Source organism: Callithrix jacchus, chromosome 1 (genome assembly GCF_049354715.1).
Source record: "Callithrix jacchus isolate 240 chromosome 1, calJac240_pri, whole genome shotgun sequence".
Lineage (NCBI taxonomy): Eukaryota > Metazoa > Chordata > Mammalia > Primates > Cebidae > Callithrix > Callithrix jacchus.
The window spans coordinates 143,315,398-143,335,496 of NC_133502.1; the positions used below are offsets into that span (position 1 = coordinate 143,315,398).

At 38.7% G+C, this 20,099-nt stretch overlaps 1 protein-coding gene across 28 annotated transcripts in view; it reads right to left on the reverse strand.

Moving 5' to 3' along the window:
- Positions 1 to 1,242: 1,242 nt before the first annotated feature.
- RNF38 (ring finger protein 38) overlaps positions 1,243 to 20,099 on the reverse strand; it is a 147,158-nt gene continuing 128,301 nt past the window's right edge. For 25 of the 28 annotated variants that reach the window (XM_078372233.1, XM_008999411.5, XM_017974715.4 and 22 more), the window contains 5 exons: positions 19,799 to 19,905; positions 18,229 to 18,313; positions 10,108 to 10,229; positions 7,017 to 7,116; positions 1,243 to 4,593 (listed from right to left, as the gene is read on the reverse strand). In XM_078372233.1, coding sequence (XP_078228359.1) covers positions 4,531 to 4,593; positions 7,017 to 7,116; positions 10,108 to 10,229; positions 18,229 to 18,313; positions 19,799 to 19,905 — 477 coding nt within the window. In that variant the 3' untranslated portion in view covers positions 1,243 to 4,530. The remainder of the gene's footprint in view (positions 4,594 to 7,016; positions 7,117 to 10,107; positions 10,230 to 18,228; positions 18,314 to 19,798; positions 19,906 to 20,099) is intronic. The other 3 variants (XM_078372172.1, XM_078372164.1, XM_008999396.5) reach the window with 1 other exon arrangement.

Genomic DNA, 20,099 nt, shown 5'->3' on the forward strand with positions numbered 1-20,099 from the left:
AACCATGGCACTCCATGACTTATTTAAGTAGGGTGACTTGGGATAGTGCATGGATACTTACTGAGCAGTAAATGCCTCTGTCATAAAACACAGTGTTAAGTTTCAGGTTTCTTGAAACATTCAGTTAAACACAAGTACTATGTTGGAAAAAGGAGGAAAAAAATTCAGGATGTGGTCATTTCTGTCAGGCGAGTACCAGAGCGAGGCAAGAGGGTAAAATCTGAATTAACACAGGATATGTATATTATTTTCTTTCCTTTGACTAAAAAGGGAAAATGACAAGCAGAGGCTCCTCTTTCCATATTACATTAAGTTGTACATAAACTAGCTAATGTGGACAAATCTGACTAGCTGTCTATTGCAGTCTTGTTTCCTACCTCTTATGGTTAACATACATATAAAGAATTCTAGTTGAATTCCAGTTACCTACAACATATCTTTTTTTTTCCCCCCCCCTGAAGAGACAGGGCCTTGTTGCTATTGCCCAGGCTGGAGTGCAGTGGCACAAAGTTCACTGTAACCTCAAACTTCTGGGCTCAAGTGATCCTCCCACCTTAGACTTCCAAGTAGCTAGGACGATAGGTGTGTGCCACCAGGCCCAGCTTATTTTTAAAAAATTTTTGTGGAAGGCCGGGAGCAGTGGCTCACGCCTATAATCCCAGCACTTTGGGAGGCCGAGGCAGGAGGATCACGAGGGTCAAGAGATTGAGACCATCCTGACCTCAATCAGGGTGAAGCCCCATCTCTACAAAAAATACAAAAATTAGCTGGGCATGGTGGCGCGTGCCTGTAATCCCAGCTACTCAGGAGGCTGAGGTAGGAGAATTGCCTGAATCCAGGAGGCAGAGGTTGCGGTGAGCTGAGATCACGCCATTGCACTCCAGCCTGGGTAACAAGAGTGAAACTCCGTCTCAAAAAAAAAAAAAAAATTTTTTTTTTGTTGAGATGGGGGTCTCACCATGTTGCCAGGCTCTACTTACGTATATCTACTGTTCAATATTCATATACCATGTGTGGCTATACTTTCTGCTATCTTCTTGGCCCTTACAGAGATAGAAAAATGTGCCACGTTACAATGCTAGTTACTATTGCATTTCTATGTTGTTTACAGAAATGCAGAAATAGATAAACTGGCAGCCAGTAGTTCAACACAGCTCTATCATCCTGTGGCCACCTCTCCACCCCCATTCACACAGAACCCTTCCCCATCCCTAACACGTGTGACATGAAACACAACAAATGTTTTAAGTGTACATCATACATTTATTACCAACAACCCTCTCAACTCCAAAATTGGGCACAGGGATTAAAAATAAAAATTCATTGCACTACTTAGTAAAGCATTACTAGTAACTTTCATAAAAAATGTACAAACTTTGTTAAAAATTTATCAAGCCTTCAAATGATTTGGTTACAGATATTTATAATACGTACATTTAAAACTATATGTTAACTGATACAATGGAATATGATTTGAGAAAATGACTCAGCAAATGATTCCAAAAAACACCCCTGTGAGCTTTCACAATCTGAAACAAACCAACGACAAAATGAGGTAACCAAATGTACCAATGGGGACAAACAGCTTCCTACTGAAAAGGCCCAAAGATATCTGTGAAAAATATTCTCACAAGTGAGTTGGTAGATCTCACTCAAAATTATTTTAAGAGGTCCAAATTTAAGAATCCTAATAAATCATATTTCAGATAGTATATAAAATCTAAATACACTTTCATTTTCCAGATTTTGCTCAAAAAATTAAGGACAAAAAATCCTAAGAGGAGATACTGATACCTGGACCTTATTATTTTTTGAGGGGTGGTGGGTTAAAAAAAAACACCAAAGATAACAATTCATGCCAAAAAACAAACAACCCACAAAAAATCCACAGCTGAGTTAAGATGGTAAAGCCAATATTGTTTTAGGAGGAAAGAGGACGAAGGCCAAGGAACCATCTGCCTGCTATCTGGTGCATCACCCAAAGTGACAATGGCTGGGCACAAATCAACTGTTTCTTCTCTTTTGCTAGCCACAAAGTTGCTCATTTTGGCAAGCCTGAGCTGGTCAGAACACACGTGTGTGTTCCCAATACACAATAAGCAAGTCTGCACACATCTCTATGAGCCCCATGCAAAGAAGACATTCCCAAAGAGAGATCAGTCACAAGAGTGCAACACTGATATTCAAGATTTTACCAAAACAGATCCTGCTGCCTCCTAAATTGCCAACTGCCTCTCAAAAATTTACAGAAAAGGGGACATAGAAGGAGGGAAAAAAGCTACTTCTCCTAGTCATTAGTACAGTGTGCCTTGTTAATTAGGTATCTCTATATAAATTAGAAAAAGTGCTTTACTTGCATGCTTCAATAAAATGAATACTGAGTGTAGTAGTGTTAGATCTGTACAGATACAAACTTTTTGCAGCTATATAAAAGAGTATGTATAAGATGGGCTTTTGCCATTTTAAACATGATTTTTTTTATTAAAAAAATAAAGATTAAACTATACGTGATTTGTATGTAGCTGATTATTATGCCAAGAATTTTGGTCTTTAACACACTTTTTATTCATCAGGAACAGGTGAGGGGTATCCTAATGATTTAAAAGCAACATGTGCATTTTTACCACTGTTTAGATATATTTCTGATGCACTAACAACCTAGGGGCCAACAGTATGCAAAACCCTACTTGTATGACTAGATAGAGGCAAGAGTTTCTAGAAAAGGGCAAAATTGTGCTTCTGTGAATTGACTTTACTGAACTCTAGGCGGTGATGAGCTTATAGATACTTCAAGGGAAGGCAAGCAGCATGGCAGTAACAAGTAGTTAACACTGAGTGGAAAACTGACACAGAGCCAATTGAAAGTTGAGTGGGGCTGGCAGCAAGTTATCACAGTTCTGACTGGAATAATGCAGCTTGAGCTATTGCAAACAAAGCAATGACATCAACAGCAGGAAGAGGCAGACAATGTTGAATACACCAAAAGAATGAGAAAGTAATTGAAACATTGCTGGAAAAATGACTTTAAACAATCTGAATTATAATCAAAGAACCTACTAAAAGAAAACCCCACACAGCTATGTATTATCTCAGATCAACTAAATGAACGTCGACCAATTCCTGTTTAACAGCATTATTTTTTATACAAAAATCAAATCTTCATTTATACTGCAAGTATTCCGAACACCTGTTGTATTAAACTTAAACAAAAAAGGAAAAGCAATAAAACATCAAAACAAACCAGGTCTAAGGAACATGAGCTGTAACAGCACTTGATCCATCCTGTAACAAGGGTTTCGATGAGGAACAACTAGACAACTTTCAGAATTTGAGCCTGGCAAGTGAATTAATATGAACAGAAATACAGTTTTCTTAGAACAATTTAGTTGCCCACAGGAGCTTGAACACAGAACGCGTAATCAGAAGTCAAGCTGAATTAACAGATTTTGTTCTGGTGGAAGTCAACGAGGTGACTTCATGGGACTAGTGGTATTCTTAGAAATATATTAAATATCTTCAGAATAGACTACAAATCTAAACATTAAAAAAAAAAATCACAGGTACTTTCTGTAAGAAACTTACTGGAAATGTAAAGGAAAAAAACAAAGTATCAACATTCAAATCATTGAAATGTTAATATTGCTAACTGATGATGTATGATATTGCACCTTCTTTTTGGAAACACCAAGTTGGAGATTTAAAAATTTCCACAATAGAATAAAAAAATCAGGTTCATGGAGTGAGAATGTGTTATACTTTTTTTTTTTAAGTTGACCCACTTAGGACCACCAATAAAGAGAAGGTGACAGCTGCCTGAAGCAAAGGAAGAAGGCTTTTCTCATTCCATTTATCGGGAGGGAAGGGGATGGAGTATTCGATGTTTGTAATTGATGCACCCTCAGCAATCAGTGTGCAACAGCAAACACAAGGGAAAAAAAACCAGTGTACAGTACTAGTGCTGTTTAAATAACACACCAGATTATACATTGCAGCATAATTAAAACTACACACACATTCTTGGTACATGCTGGTATATAGGATCTCATACACACGTTAGCTACCATGCCCTCACACAAGTAGTTGCACACTCTCACACAGATACACTTATCACCAACAGTCATACGCTGCATTCATTTCCACTCACAGTTTCTGAAGGCTCTATATAAGGTAGATTGCTATATCATCTGTAGCTACCACTTTTTATAAAAGCACATGCTAAAAGATCACGTCCACTGTAATCTTGCAGCAACACTCGGAATGATCACACAAAAACCAGGGAATGTTAGTGCACACACAAAATTAAGCTAAAGAAAGTCTTTGGAGTTCCAATCACACGGTTAGTATAACAATCCCATAACTGTGAAGACTAATTGTAAGCTTTTATAGTTGATTAAGTCACACAGTGCAAAGAAAGGTCCATTGACCCTTTTGGTAAAGGGAGGGCTGGAAGCCACAGATTAAGTTCAATGGATAGTCCGTATATACATGTGATGAGGAACACCCAAACTAAACTTGTGCTTCTTAGGTTGGTCATTCTGAATCCCGATGCACTTCTGAAGCATCAGCTCGGCAAATTGGGCAAGTACGATTTGCCTACAAAACAAAAGAGAAAACTTGTTTAAATTGTGACAAACACATTAAAAGCAATGGAACTTTTACTTCCCAGTTTTTACATTCTTTGTTCCTCTGAAGAGGTACAAAACAAGTTTTATCTTTTTTTTTTTTTTTTTTTAGCCCACAGACCTCTGAATCAGCCCATGAATGATACATAATTTTTTTTTTTTGAGATGGAATTTCATTCTAGTTTCCCAGGCTGGGGTTCAATGGCACAATCTCGGCTCACTGCAACCTCCGCCTCTTGGGTTCAAGCGATTCTCCTGCCTCAGCCTCCCGAGTAGCTGAGATTACAGGTGCCCACCACCATGTCAGACTAATTTTTGTATTTTAGTAGAGATGAGGTTTCACCATGTTGGTCAGTCTGGTCTTGAACTTCTTGAACGACCTTGGCCTCCCAAAGTGCTGGGATTACAGGCGTGAGCCACCGCGCCTAGCCACCAAGAATTATTTTTAGTGGGTCTGTTAAAATCTGTAAATAAGATTACCATTCACGAGTTCAGACCAAATTAATAACTGACTTAAAAGTAAAACCTTGGTTAGTTATTTTTTTTCCCTTTTTTGAGACAGGGTCAAACCCTTTTGCCCACAGGAACACAGTGGTATAATTATAGCTCACTGCAGACTTAAAACTCCTGGGCCTAACTTCTGAGAACCTAGGACTACCTGGTATGTGCCACCACACCCAGCCAACTTAAAAGACAGGGGCTTTCACTAAGTTGCCCAGGCTGGTCTCCAACTCCAGGCTTCAAATGATCCTCCTGCCTTTACCTCCCAAAATGTTGGAATTAGAGGCCTGAGCCACCATTCATGGCCCCTTGGCTATTCTTAATGGATGTCACAGGAAACATTTAGTGGTACTGAGGAAAGCATGATTGTAAAACAGTTGGACTGAATCTGTACTCACAGGTCTACTTACTCACCCGTTTCCTGGCTCCTAAATTTGCTTTTTCCATTTCAACAAATGGCACCATAATTTGTGGAGTTGCTAACGCCAGAAATATAAGCATCACCTGCTCTCCTACTTCCTAGAAGCCATTATTCACCACATAATTATATTTGTGCATTATGGTAATTCTCAAATCAGTCCCTCTTTTCATCCAGTTGCCACTATCCATTCTCTGGCTCACCATGTCTTTATTGTATCTCCATGTCTCTCAGAAATTACCTCTTCTATTCCGTTCTCCAACAGTAGTGAGAAATCCTTCTAAAACAGTCTCAGTTATATCCTTCTCGAATGCTTTCAGGATCACACCTAAACTCCTTTACACTTCAGAGTGGCTTCACAATAAGCTGGTCAGTGATTTTATCTCTGAACACCTTTTCTTTTCCCACTCTTACTCACATCCCAACTATCGGCCACGTGGAACTTGTGGTTTTCTGTCTGAATGTGTCAGGGATTTGCACATATAATGCTTTCCTTTTAAAATAATTTAAGACTCTTTGTCTTCAGGGTTGAGTTTGGGCTAAGCTAGGTACACTGGTACTGTGTTCACTCAAGAGAACTATCTTCCCTCACCAAACTGTGAGGTTATCTAGTTTTATCCAAATCAGAACACTTAATTTAAAAAATAACAAATTTGACTATCTAAATTTTTTTATAGTCATGAAGCCACTGCACCCAGCCTATTAAAATTCTTGTACTGTATCACTTTTTATTCTACTGTTACAATTCGAGACTATGAAACTATGAAGAGTAAAGAAGCATTTTTTCTAAACCTTTTTTCCAAAACATTAAAAAAATAACCAGGTGCAGTGTATAATCCCAACACTTTGGGAGGCTGAGGTGGGAGGATTGCTTGTGCCCAAGAGTTCAAGACCAGCCTGGACAACACAGTGACACCCCATCTTGCTGAAGCCTGGGATGTCGAGGCTACACTGAGCCATGATTGTACCACTGCACTCCAGACTGGGCGACAGAGTGAGACCCTGTTTCAAAAAATATATATTAAAAAAAAGAAGCCCCTGCAATAATTTCACCCTGCTACTCTTATGGATTTGTGTCCTGTGTGCTTTTGTTCATATACACAAAGGAGAAAATGGTCAAAATTAAATACAAACACTAAATGTATAGACTCTAGTTAGGTAGCCTTCTAAACTCTCCAAGGAAACTCTGGCTTAGCAAGTTCAAGCCTTGTTCCTATATGCTATGAAAAAGGACATATTCATTGTCAAGAAGAGGTCATCCAACTTGGGTTTTGTATAATCACTCCTATGTTGTTGACTACAGTTCATTTTTACTGGCCTTTTCTTCTCATTTACAGAGATCATATTGAAAGCTGTGTTTCCATTTTGTCTCCTATACCTTTCTGTCCACTGAGCTACAAACTTACCCTAATTAACCTATTGTCAATAAAATAGAAAATTCAATGTCATTTCCTTTAAAGATATTATCACTTTACCTTAAGCCATTTGTCAACACACTTGGCATGGAACTCGTGGTTACAGGGTAAGACTCTAAGTAGCTGCCTTGACTCAAAATCACACATGCACACTACACACCTAAAAAAAGCAAAAAGATCATTTAACCATAAAACCAGATGGTTTTCTATTGTTGACTACTGAAACCTACAAAATCATTTATCATTATCAAAATGTCACTTAAATTTTTAAACAAAAGTATCAACCAATACCCTGAAAAAATTATGATGATAAGGCAGTAAGAGGGTTTTGCTTTACTGACAAATAATCCAAAAATTTCTAGTTAACATCAAGTCAATCTTAATATCAAAGATTCGATACTATTAAAAAAAATGGTGTTGGAATAATTGGATGTCCACATACAAAAGAATAAAGGTGGGCTGGGCGTGGTGGCTCACGCATGTAATCCCAGCACTTTGGGAGGCCACGGTGGGAGGATCAGGAGGTCAGGAGTTCGAGAACAGCCTGGCTAACAAGGTGAAACCCCGTCTCTATTAAAAATACAAAAATTAGCCAGGCGTGGTGGTGAGCACCTGTAATCCCAGCTACATGGGAGGCTTAGGTAGCATAATTGCTTGAACCCAGGAGGTGGAGGCTGCAGTGAGCCAAGACCATGCCATTGCACTCCAGCCTGGGCAAGAGAACCAGACTCCATCTCCAAAAAAAACAAAAAAAAAGAATAAAGATGGACCCCTACCTCATACCATATTAAAAAAAAATGGACTCAAATGGATCAAAAGCTTAAGTGTTAAGAGCTAAACTATTAACATCTTAGAAGAAAACACAGTAAATATTCATGACCTTGGATTAGACAATGGTTTCTTGGAGATGACATTAAAAGCACAAGAATTAACAACAAAAAGGAAATGCAGTTGTTCTTCAGTATCTGAGGATTTATTTCTAGGATCCCTCATGGATACCAAAATCTGCAGATGTTCAAATCCTTTATATACAATGGTATAGTATTTGTGACCTATGTACACCCTCCCATATACTTTAAAGTCATCACTATACTATACTTACAATACCTACTACAATGTCAATGCTATGTAAATAGTTATGCTTTACTGTTCTTTATGTGTACTATGTATTGCTCTATTGTTATTTTCTATTTTTTTCTGAGTATTTTTGATCTTTGGTTGGCTGAATACAGAGGGCTGAATGTAAGTTGAAATACATCAAAATTTCAACATTTGGTGCTTAAAAGGACATCACTGAAAAACTCAACAATGCACAGAACAGCAAAATACTATTTTACACTTTTTATTCTATTCTTCTGTTCTGAGGAAAGACTTTTTGAAGATAATTTATCTGATGAGATCTATAATATGTATAAAACTTCTACAACTCAATAATACAAAGACAAACCAATTTATGGAAAAATGAAGCAAGGATCCGAATACACATTTCTGAAAAGAAAGTATACAAACAGCAAGCAGCACATGAAAAGAGGCTCAAGATCATTACCCATCAGGGAAAGGCAAATCAAATCTCCAGGAAATACCACTTGACAACCACTAGACTGGCTATAGCCCCCCCCCCCCCAAAAAAAAAAAAAGACAACAGCATGATTCAAACCATTATTTAGCTTTGGCATTATTCAATGACCAAGTGGAAACCCAAATGTCTAGCCGCTATTGAAAAAACAAAATGTGCAATGGAATATTATTTGGCCATAAAAAATGACTTACTGCTAAAAGCTACAATATAGAAAAAGTTAGCTAAGTGAAAGATGCTAGACAGAAAAAGACCATATATACCCTGTTTATGTATAATCTATATAGACACAGTGTAGACTGGGGATGAGGAGGAGGCACCAGGATGAGGTGGAAATATGAAGAGTGTTGCTAGTAGGTGAGGGGCTTCATTTTAGGGTGATGAAACCGGTCTAAATTTCATTGTGGTGATGGTTATACAGCTCTATGACTATACTAAAAACCACTTATGGTACATTTAGAAAACTATTATTATTTTTGAGACGGAGTCTCACTCTGTCACCTAAGCTAGAGGGCAGTGGCATGATCCTGACTCACTGCAACCTCTCCCTCCTGGGCTCAAGCAATTCTCCCTTCCTCAGCCTCCCGAGTAAGCTGGGATGCCTGCCACCATGCCCAGCTAAGTTTTGTATTTTTAGTAGAGACAGGGTTTTGCCATGTTGGCCAGGCTAGTCTCAAACTCCTGACCGCTGGCAATCTGCCCACCTCATCCTCCCAAAGTGCTGGGATTACAGATGTGAGTCACTATGCCCGGCCTGAACTGTACATTTTAAATGAGTGGAATTTTATGGTATGTGAATTATATATCAATAAAGCTTTTAAGCTTTATTTATTTATTTTTTTTAAGATGGAGTCTCGCTCTGTTGCCCAGGCTGAAGTGCAGTGGCACGATCTCGGCTCACCACAACCGCTGCCTCCCAGGTTCAAGCGACTCTCCTGCCTCAGCCTCCCAAGTAGCTGTGACGACAGGCACACACCACCACGCCTAGCTATTTTTTTTTATTTTTAGTAAAGACAGGGTTTCACCATGTTGGCCAGGATGGTCTCAATCTTGACCTCGTGATCTGCCCACGTTGGCCTCCCAAAGTGCTGGGATTACAGACCTGAGCCACCACACCTGGCCCCAATAAAGCTATTTTAAAAAGATCCCACACTAAGCAGAAATTTTAGATTAAGAACCTCTAATTTTATGTGCATGGATTTTCAATCTTGTATTAAATAATCTAGAATGTGAATTAGAAACAAAATTTCTAAGCAACCTAAAAATCCGAAATAGCCCTAACAGCTTTCTAAAATGACAGAAATGTTCTACATCCATACCACCCGATACAGCAGCCATTACCTAGTGCGACTAAGACATTTAACTTTTAATTTAATTAGCTCTACATGACTTACTGAGCAAGCACTGGCTTAGAGTATGAGAGATAACTTATCTTTATCAAAGTTACCTCTGACTCTTAAACATTTTTAACTTTTTGTTTCCGCTCCCAACTTTTACCTTAATGACTCTTAAGCTTTTATTTCATAAAGGTAGAAAAGGAAATTTAGCAGAGTGATGTCAGAAAAATACACTTACAAAGTCTGTTCTGACTGGTGGTTGTTAGGATTGAACCGATAAGAAGGAAGTTGTTCAATATCTGCTTTAGTCAGTCCTCGAGGCTTTGCCTCTCCCAGTCGCTCTGCCAGGTTTAACAGGGCCTGTGGCGGTAAAAGAAGACATATTTTCATCTTTCTTTATGTTATGCATTCCATTTTTTGTTTTTTTTTTTTTTAAGAGATGGAGTTCTGCTAGGTTGCCCGGGCTGGAGTATAGTGGCTATTCATAGGCATCATCATTGTACACTATGGCCTCAAACTCCTGACCTCAAGCAATACTCTTGCCTCAGACTCCTGAGTATCTAGAACTACAAGTGTGCACCACCCAGAACCCTACTAAAACAATTTTTTAAATGTTTCTTATGAAAAAACCTAAATACATACAAAAGTAGAAAAATAGTATTAATAAATTTGGTATGTCCATTACCCAGACTCAACAGTCCACGGCCAATCTTCTTTTACTTATTACCATCTATCCTAAATCTCACATCATTTATTACTATCAAGTGCATCTGTAAAACAAAGCTAGTGACTTTGACCCTGTGAGCTGGTTATTCTTTGTTGGGGGAGTTGGCCTGGGTATTACAGGATCTTGTGGAGCATTCCTGGCCTCCCTCTTTCGGTGCCAGTAATATCCCCCAGTTTTAACAACCAAAAATGTGTCCACACATTCCCAAATATCCCCTGGGGGACAAAGTGTCCCCAGGTTGAGAGTCACTGCTCTAAAAAGATAGACTTTTGTTTCAATTGTTTTCTTTTTTTTGGAAAGAAAAAAAAAGAAAGGAAGAGAAAGAGGGAGAGAGAACAGGAATCTTGCTCTATTGCCCAGGCTAGAATGCAGTCTAAAAAATGGGTATTAAAAGCCTCTCTTATGCCAATAAATGTGCTTAACACTGGAGACAGGAAGGCATAAGGGAGGAAATTAACAAACAAGCAGCCAACCAATATTTCATTTAAAGCTGTGAAATGCTATGCAACTGCTGAGGAGTGATTTACTTCCAATATTATGGTCCCTTTTAGAATAGGTGTGATGTCATACTGAGATAAATGTATGTTCTGTGGATTTGGGGTGGAGAGTTCTGTAAATGTTTATTAAGTTTACTTATTCGAGGTCTGAGTTCAAGTCCTGGATATCCTTGTTAATTTTCTGTCTGGTTGATCTGTCTAATATTGACAATGTAGTGTTAAAGTCTCCCACTATTATTATGTGGGAGTCTAAGTCTCTTTGTAATTCATTAAGAACTTGCCTTACGTATCTGGGTGCTCCTGTATTGGGTACGTATATATTTAGGATTGTTAGTTCTTCTTATTGCATTGATCCTTTTACCATTATGTAATGTCCTTCTTTGTCTCTTTTGGTCTTTGTTGCTTTAAAGTCTATTTTATCAGAGACTAGAATTGCAACTCCTGCTTTTTTTTTTTTTTTGCTCTCCATTTGGTTGGTAAATCTTCCTCCATCCCTTTGTTTTGAGTCTTTGTGTTTCCTTGCAAGATGGGTCTAGATGCAGCATACCGATGGGTTTTGGCTTTTTATCCAATTTGCCTGTCTGTGTCTTTTGATTGGGACATTTAGTCCATTTAAATTTGGGATTGATATTAATATATATGAGTTTGATACTGCCATTTAATGTAGCTGGTTGTGTTGCCCATTAGTTGATGTAAATTCTTCATTATGGTGATATTCTTTACCTTTTGGTATGTTTTTGGAATGGCTGATGCTAGTTTTTCCTTTCTTTGTATAATGCTGCTTTCAGAAGCTCTTGTAAAGTAGGCCTGGCAGTGATGAAATCTCTGAGTACTTGCTTGTTCGCAAAAAAAATTTACTTTTCCTTCACTTATGAAGCTTATTTTGGCTGGATATGAAATTCTGGGTTGAAAGTTCTTTTCTTTAAGGATGTTGAATATTGGCCCCCACTCTCTTCTGGCTTGTAGGGTTTCTGCTAAGAGATCTGCTGTGAGTCTGACAGGCTTCCCTTTGTGGGTAACCTGACCTTTTTCTCTGGCTTCCCTTAGTATTTTCTCCTTCATTTCAACCCTGGTGAATCTAACGATTATGTGCCTTGGGGTTGCTCTTCTTGAGGAATATCTTTGTGGTGTTCTCTGTATTGCCTGGAGTTGAGTATTGTCCTGCCTTGCTAGGTTGGGAAAGTTTTCCTGAATGATATCCTGAAGAATATTTTCCAGCTTGGATTAATTCTCTTTGTCACATTCAGGTACACCTATCAAACATAGATTAGGTCTTTTCACACAGTCCTATATTTCTTGGAGACTTTGCTCATTCCTTGTTATCCTTTTTTCTCTATTCTTGTCTTCTTTTATTTCATTAAGTAGGTCTTCAACCTCTGATATCCTTTCTTCTGCTTGATCAATTCGACTGTTAAAACTTGTGCATACTTCGTGTTCTCTTACTGTTTTCAACTCTATTAATTCACTTATATTCCTCTCTAAATTGTCTATTCTGGTTAGCATTTCGTCAAACCTTTTTTCAAGGTTCTTAGTTTCTTTGCATTGGGTTAGAACGTGTTCTTTTAGCTCACAGAAGTTTCTTATTATCCACCTTCTGAAGCCTGATTCTGTCAATTCATCACACTCATTGTCCATCAGGCCTTGTTCTGTTGCTAAGGAGGACCTGCAATACCCTGTAAGAGAAGAGATATTCTGATTTCGGGTGTTTTCAGCCTTTTTGTCCTGGTTTCCTTTCTTCCCATCCTTGTGGACTTACCCACCTCTCATCTCTGTAATTGCTGACTTTCAGATTGGGTCTCTGAGTGGACATCCAGCCTGTTGGTGATGAAGTTTTTTCTGTTTCTTAGTTTTCCTTTGGCAGATGCCCCTCCCGCAAAGAGCTGGACCCTCCCGGGTTCAGCCGTGCTTGCTGTGAAACTCTCAATCTTCAGTGCTTCCACTTGCTGCTTCCCTGTGAGTGTGGGACCAGCCAAGCCTGATCACCTGGCTCCCGGTCTCAGAGCCTCCTCCTCTTTTTCTTTTTTTAGCTGAATGATCGACTCTCTCCCAGGCGTTCCAGTAGCCCGCTGAAAAGGCGCCTGAATCTGTGCAATTTCCCCTGTGGCGACCCACTGCACCGGCTGAAACAGCAGCGTTGAGATTCATGGCGCTTTTCTGCCTGGGAATCTCCCGGTCTGGTTCCCTGCCTCAGTCCCCACTTCAATCAGCTGAATGGGCGACTCTGCCCTCCTGGAGCTCCAAACGCCAACCAAAAGGGCACCCAGTCCTGCACACTCTGCACTGAGAACCACCGTGCCAGGGTGCCAGCAAAACAGCCGTACCAGCTGGCGACCCATGGGGCTCCTCCGCTGGGAATCTCCTGGTCTGTGGGCAACAAAAACTCGTCTGGAAGTGTGGTGTCCACTGACTCTCTGTGCTTTCACTGGGAGCTGCAATCCTGAGCTGCTGCTAATCGGCCATCTTGGATCTCCCTGGATTAGATTTTTTAAATTGAGTTGTTTAATTTCTTATAAATTATGGTTATCAATCCCTTGTTAGATGGGTAGTTTGCAAATATTTTCTCCCATTCTGTGGTTGTCTCTTCAATTGTTGATTTCTGTTTCAATTATTTTCAAAACTTTAACAAGTAGTTTCTTCATATAAGGATCCCAAACAAATCCATTACATATCATGGCCTTAATATGTCTCAAGTTTCTTTTTCACTCTTAAATTTGAAAAAACCAAGTTAATTAGCTGTAGAAATTCCCACTTTGAAATTTGCTAAATGAACCTCCCATCCCTGACCCATGGGGTTTAACAAATTCCTTGTCCTCTCGTCCTATAAACAGGAAGATGTGACTACTTCTACCATAAAGCCTATCATGTCTAGTGGTTATGTTAGCAGCCAAAGATGGAACACTGTCAAGATCCATTAATTCATTAAGGATGGCAAAATGGTAGTATTCTAATTTTATCATTCTTCATTTATTAGATAATTTCCATACTGAGCATCTGCCTCATACTAAACAATATTCAGAATAATTTATGTAGAAAGGGTGGATAAGACCAAAGAATTTTTTTTCTTTTATGAAGTATCCACTATCAAAACTCATGAACTTTAACATATTTGGTGTGTTTCAATATACTGTAATTATTATGCCTTGAGACAGTCTCGCTTCATCCCCCAGGCTGGAGTGCAATGGCATGATCTTGGTTCACAGCAACCTCTGCCTCCCAGGTTCAGGTGATTCTCCTTTTTCAGCCTCCTGAGTGGCTAGGATTACAAGCACGTGCAACCAAGCCTGACTAATTGGCCTAATTTTTTTTGTTATTTTTAGTTTTTAGGAGAGACTTGGTTTTGCCATGTTGGCTAGGCTGGGCTCGAACTCCTGACCTCAAGTGATCCACCGTGCCCAGCCAATTATTATGCTTATTGATTTTACACCAGTACCTCCTTTCTACTGAGTTTTAATGACTCTAATAACTCATTTGGTTTATCCCAAAATTAGTATGTCTTTTGTGGACTGCTTTTCTCCATTTTTCTGGTTGCCACAGGGTTTACAGAATGGTTAACAAATAATGATACATGAGAAAAACAGAATTAACTATTTTATGACTAGGAAGTATATTAAGTTCTTACGGTATAAAGACTACACAGGGGCATATTTCTTTTTATTGTACTTTGCTTTACTGAATGCCACAAAAGCTCCTTTTTTTTTTTAGATAGAGCTTTGCTCTTGTTGCCCAGGCCAGAGTGCAATGGTGCAGTCTCAGCTCACTGCAACCTCCACCTCCTGGGTTCAAGCGATTCTCCTGCTTCAGCCTCCCAAATAGCTGGGATTACAGGCATGTATCACCATGCCCAGATTAATTTTGTATTTTTAGTAAAGACAGGGTTTCTCCATGTTGGTCGGGCTGGTCTTGAACTCCTGACCTCAGGTGACCCGCCTGCCCTGACCTCCCAAAAGTGCTGGGATTACAGGCATGAACCACCCTGCCCGGCCCAGATGCAACCTTTTTAAAACAAAAAACAAAAAATTGAAGATGTGTGGCCACCCTATGTTGAGCAAATCTATTAATTTAATTTTTCCAACAGCAATGTAGTCATTTCATATCTTGGTGTCACATTTTGGTGATTCTCAAAGCATTTCATTATTTCAAGCTTTTTCATTAATTCGTATCTGCTATAGTGATCTATGACATTACTATTGTAGTTGTTTTGTGGTACCACAAACTTCACTTTTATAAGACAGAAAACTTAACTGATAAATGTTGTATATTCTGACTACTCCATTGACTGGCTATCACCCGTCTCTCTCCCTCTCCTTGGGTATTCCTCGCCTGAGACAAACCAATATTGAAGTTATGCCAATTCATAACTCCACAATGGCTTCTAATTTTCAAGTGAAAGGAAGAGTACCATGTCTCTCACTTTAAAAACTAGAAATGATTAAGCTTAGTAAAGAAAGACATGTCAAAGTCAAAACAGGCTAAAATGTAGGCCTCTTGTGCCAAACCCGTAACCAAGTTATAAATGCAAAGGCAAGGTTTGAATAGGAAGTTAAAAGTGCCATTCTTGCTGGGCACAGTGGCTCATGCCTGTAATCCCAACACTTGGACAAGCCTTGGGTAAAATGGCAAAACCTTATCACTGCAAAACAACAACAAAAACAAACAAAAATAAATCACAAAAATTAGCTGAGTGTGGTGGTGTTCCGCCTACTGTAGCAGCTACTTAGGAGACTGAGGTGGGAGAATCACTTGAGCCTGGGAGGTCAAGGCTGCAGTTAACTGAGATCATGCCACTGCATCTCAGCCTGGGTGACAGAGTAAGACCCTGTCTCAAAAAAGAAAAAAAGAAAAGCCACTACAGGGAATGCACAAATGGTTAAGAAAGCAAAACAACCATATTGCTGATACGGAGAAAGTCTGAGTGATATGGATAGAAGATCCAACCAGCCACAACATTCTCTTTAGTCAAAGCCTAATACAGAACAACGCCCTAACTCTCTTCAATTCTACAAAGGTTGAGAGAATTAAGGAAGCTGCAGAAGAGAAGTTGGAAGCTAGCAGAGGCTGGTTCATCAAGTTTAAGGAAAGAAGCCATCTTTATAAAAACAAAGTACAAGGTGAAGCACAAAATGCTGATATAGAGGCTGTAGCAAGTTATCCAGAAGACATAATGAAAGGGAATAAAGAATAGATTTTCAATGTAAATGGAACAGCATTATATTGAAAGAGGCCTCTAAGGTTTTCATAGCTAAAAAGAGAAGTCAATATCTGGCTTCAAAGAACAAGCTGAATCTTTTGTTAGGGGCTAATACAGCTGGTGACTGTAGGTTGAAGCCAAGGCTCACTTGTCATTCTGAGGGCCCTTATGAAATTATGCTAAAAACAATATTTGTCTCTTTGTATACTTCATCAGAGCAGATGAGCTGTAATATTTTGAAAGGAATCTTTTTTTTCTTGAACAGTAGTCCTTAAAAGTGGTCTTAAAATATTCAGTAAACCAAGGTGTACTGTCATCCAGGCTTTATTGTTTTTTTTATAGAGCATGGGGAGAGCATGCCTGCTAACACAACATTCACTCTGCAGTCCATGGTAAAAGCATTCCCTTTTCTCTATGTTCTTGTCAATACTTATCTTTTTGTTAACAGCCATCCTAACAGTTGTGAAGTGGTATTTTATTGTAGCTTTGATTTACATTTCCCTGATGACTGTAATGTTGAGTACCTTTTCATGTACCTAGTTGGCCATTTTGTGTCTTCTTTGAGAAATGTCTATTCAGGGCCTTCACCCTTTTTTTTTTGTTATTGAGTTGTGTAAGTTCCTTATATATTTTTAAAATATTAACCCTTTATCAGATATATACTTTTCATATGTTGTCTCAACCTGTAGGCTACCCTTCATTTCATTCCTTCTTTCTTTTGTGGTAAAGAAGCTTTTTAGTTCAACGTAGTGCCAGATATTTATTTCAGCTTTTGTTGCCTAAGCTTGTGGTGTGATGGCCGAAAAACCAATGCCAAGCCAATATCAAGGTGCATTTCCCCTGTTTTCTTTCAGCACTTTTATCATTTCAGGTCTTAAATTTAGGTCTTGAATCCATTTTGAGTTAACTTTCATGTGTAATATAAAGGTCCAGTTTCATTCTTTGGCTGGTGGATATCCAGTTTTCCCAACACCATTTCTTAAAGAGGCTATCCTTTCCCCACTGTGTCTTCCTGATGGCCTTGTCAAAAACTGGTTGTCTGTGGTATTCCTTCCTAGTCACAGTTCCTAAAGTTCAGAACACGTATGGTTTTATAATTTATTGCCTGACCTATTACAACTAAACAGGCTTCCCTGTCACCATTTTCTAACCACTCCCATCAATTACATCACAGTACTGGCAGTTTTGACTCATATTTAAGAGCACTGATGCCATAAAGCAATGAAAACATTTAGTGATTCCTTCCTCCCCCACAATATTCAAAATTATGTCCACTCTGTAACAAGCGATCAAGGACAACCAAGAGAGTTTTTCAATCAAATGCTCATTTTCTCCCTTTCACTTTAACCAGATGGTATGTTGGATCTCAAGAATGTCCAGCATTTCTCTGCCTAAATCTTACACATGAAAAAGCTTCTACATTATTTATGATCTAGCACAAACATTTTGGCTTCCACAAAATCCTTTCAGCACACCTAATCAAAATTCGCTGTTTTCTCATTTGCATTCTCTCACTGGAATTGTATGTAATTCTAACAGAGCACCACTCTACCTACCTATTATCATGGGTAAGTGGTAGTACACATTCAAATATAATTAAAGATGTTAAACGTTTTTATGACATGTTTGTATCTTGAAATGTACTAAGTGTTTACCTAATATATATTTAGATCAAGCTTGTCAAACATATGGCCCATATGCAGCCCAGGATGGCTTTGAATATAGCCCAACACGAATTCATAAACTTTAATAAAATTTTTTTTGCAATTTTTAAAAAGCTTATTGGCTACTGTTAGTGTATCTTATGTGTGGCCCAAGACAATAATTCTTTTTCCAATGTGGCCCAGGAAGTCAAAAGATTGGACGCCTGTGATTTAAAGAGTTAAGTAGAATAACACTTTCACGCACACAATACTCCCCAAATGAATTTACAATTCATCTACTAACCTCATAATTTTCTACTTCTCCATCTTCTACATCTAATTCAAAGCTGAAAGTTGGGCCCACTGCAGGTGGCACTGGAAGCATTGATCTGCAGTGAAAACAATCACACAAGCATTGATAATATGAGTACATTAATTCAATGAAGAGGACAGGGAGGACAGAGGCCAGTGCTATAAGGATGAAGAATGGTAATTTAACCAAACATATGCAAGAACTATACAATAAAAACTGCAGATATACTGCTAGGATAACTTAAAAGTCAATAAACAGAAATATACCACATAAGACTAACAGGCTCAGTATCATTAAGATGTCACTTTCTCTTTAAAATAATCTGTAAATTTCATGCAATACCTACCAAGATTGCAGCAAGCACTTTTTAAGTAAAAACTCACATGTTGATTTTAAAATTTATAAGGAAATGCAAAAGACCTTAAATTAAAACATTTTAAGAACAAAATTCGGAGACATATATCTGACATTAAGACAGAAAGATAAATAGAGAAAAGGAGGGGAAGGAGGAAGAAGGAAGGAAAAACTACAACAGTATGGTAATACAGGCATGTGGTCTTCTAGTATAAAGACTGTACTCCCTAGCTTTCCTAGAAATTATAGACATGTGACTAAGTTATGGCCAATGTGATACAGAGGCAAGGTTATACGTGCAACTTCTGGGACATAACTTTGAGAGGAGCAGGTAGGCAGAGGAATCCATTTTTATTTTTGCTAGGTGGAATGTGGATGTGTGACTAGAGCCTGAGAGGCCATCTTAGATCATGAATAGGAAGTCATTAACAATGTTCATAGTCACAGGGCTAACAAATCATCGAGTTACCTACTTCTAGACTTTATTATATGAGAGAGAAATAAAGAACTACCAACTGCACGTGATGGCTCCACACCTGTAATCCCAGCACTTTGGGAGGGCAAGATGGCAATTCCCTGAGGTCAGGAGATCGTGACCAGCCTGGCCAATATGGTGAAACCCCGTCTCTACTACAAGTACAAAAATTAGCTGGACATGGTGGTACATGCCTGCAATTCCAGCTACTTGGGAGGTGGAGGCAGGAAAATTGCTGGAACCTGGGAGCCGGAGGTTATTGCACCATTGCACTCCAGCCTGCGCAACGGACTGAGACTCTGTCCCAAAACAAAGCTACCATGTTTACCACCTATGGTATTTCTCTTATAGACCAACTTAATCCAAACAGAGTAGTTCTAAGACATAGAAATAATTTTTTTCCTTTTCCCCCCAAGAAAAACAGGACCAAAAGCTGAATACTCAAGACTGGTGGTAAGTAACAGCAGTTGTAAAAGAGGCAAAAATGTTAACCTTGCTTCTTGATTTGTTAAACCTATTTTTTGGCTCACAGATTTCTTCCTTCCCCATTTCTCCAATGATACTGTTCTCCTTCTTTCACCTTTAACTGGCTCCGCTCATCCCACCCTTTAACATTAAGTCAAAACAAATAGCTGACACACCCCAGCTAGACCACAAAGACGACATTCATAAAGGAAAGATAATCTCAAGAGTTTCAAAATTTAGAAATCATTAAGGTAAGAAAAAACTTACAACACATATGGCAGTAAGCTGGGATGATACGGGGGAGGTGGTATTGGCTGCTGGGATCGGTATCTACTACGTCCTGTGAGCCTACGAGGCATAAATGGAGGATAAGGCTGCAGGGAAAAAATGTTAAAAAAATTTAGGACTCCACATTTACAAATAATCTATCAAATTAAGCATCTAATTTTTATAAAAACAGTAAACTTCTTTACTGTTCAAGGTTTTTAGTATGTCTTAAATTCTAACTTATTAATGCAGCAACCATTTTAAACCTTACACTTAGGTGTATTTCTAAATACAATTTTCC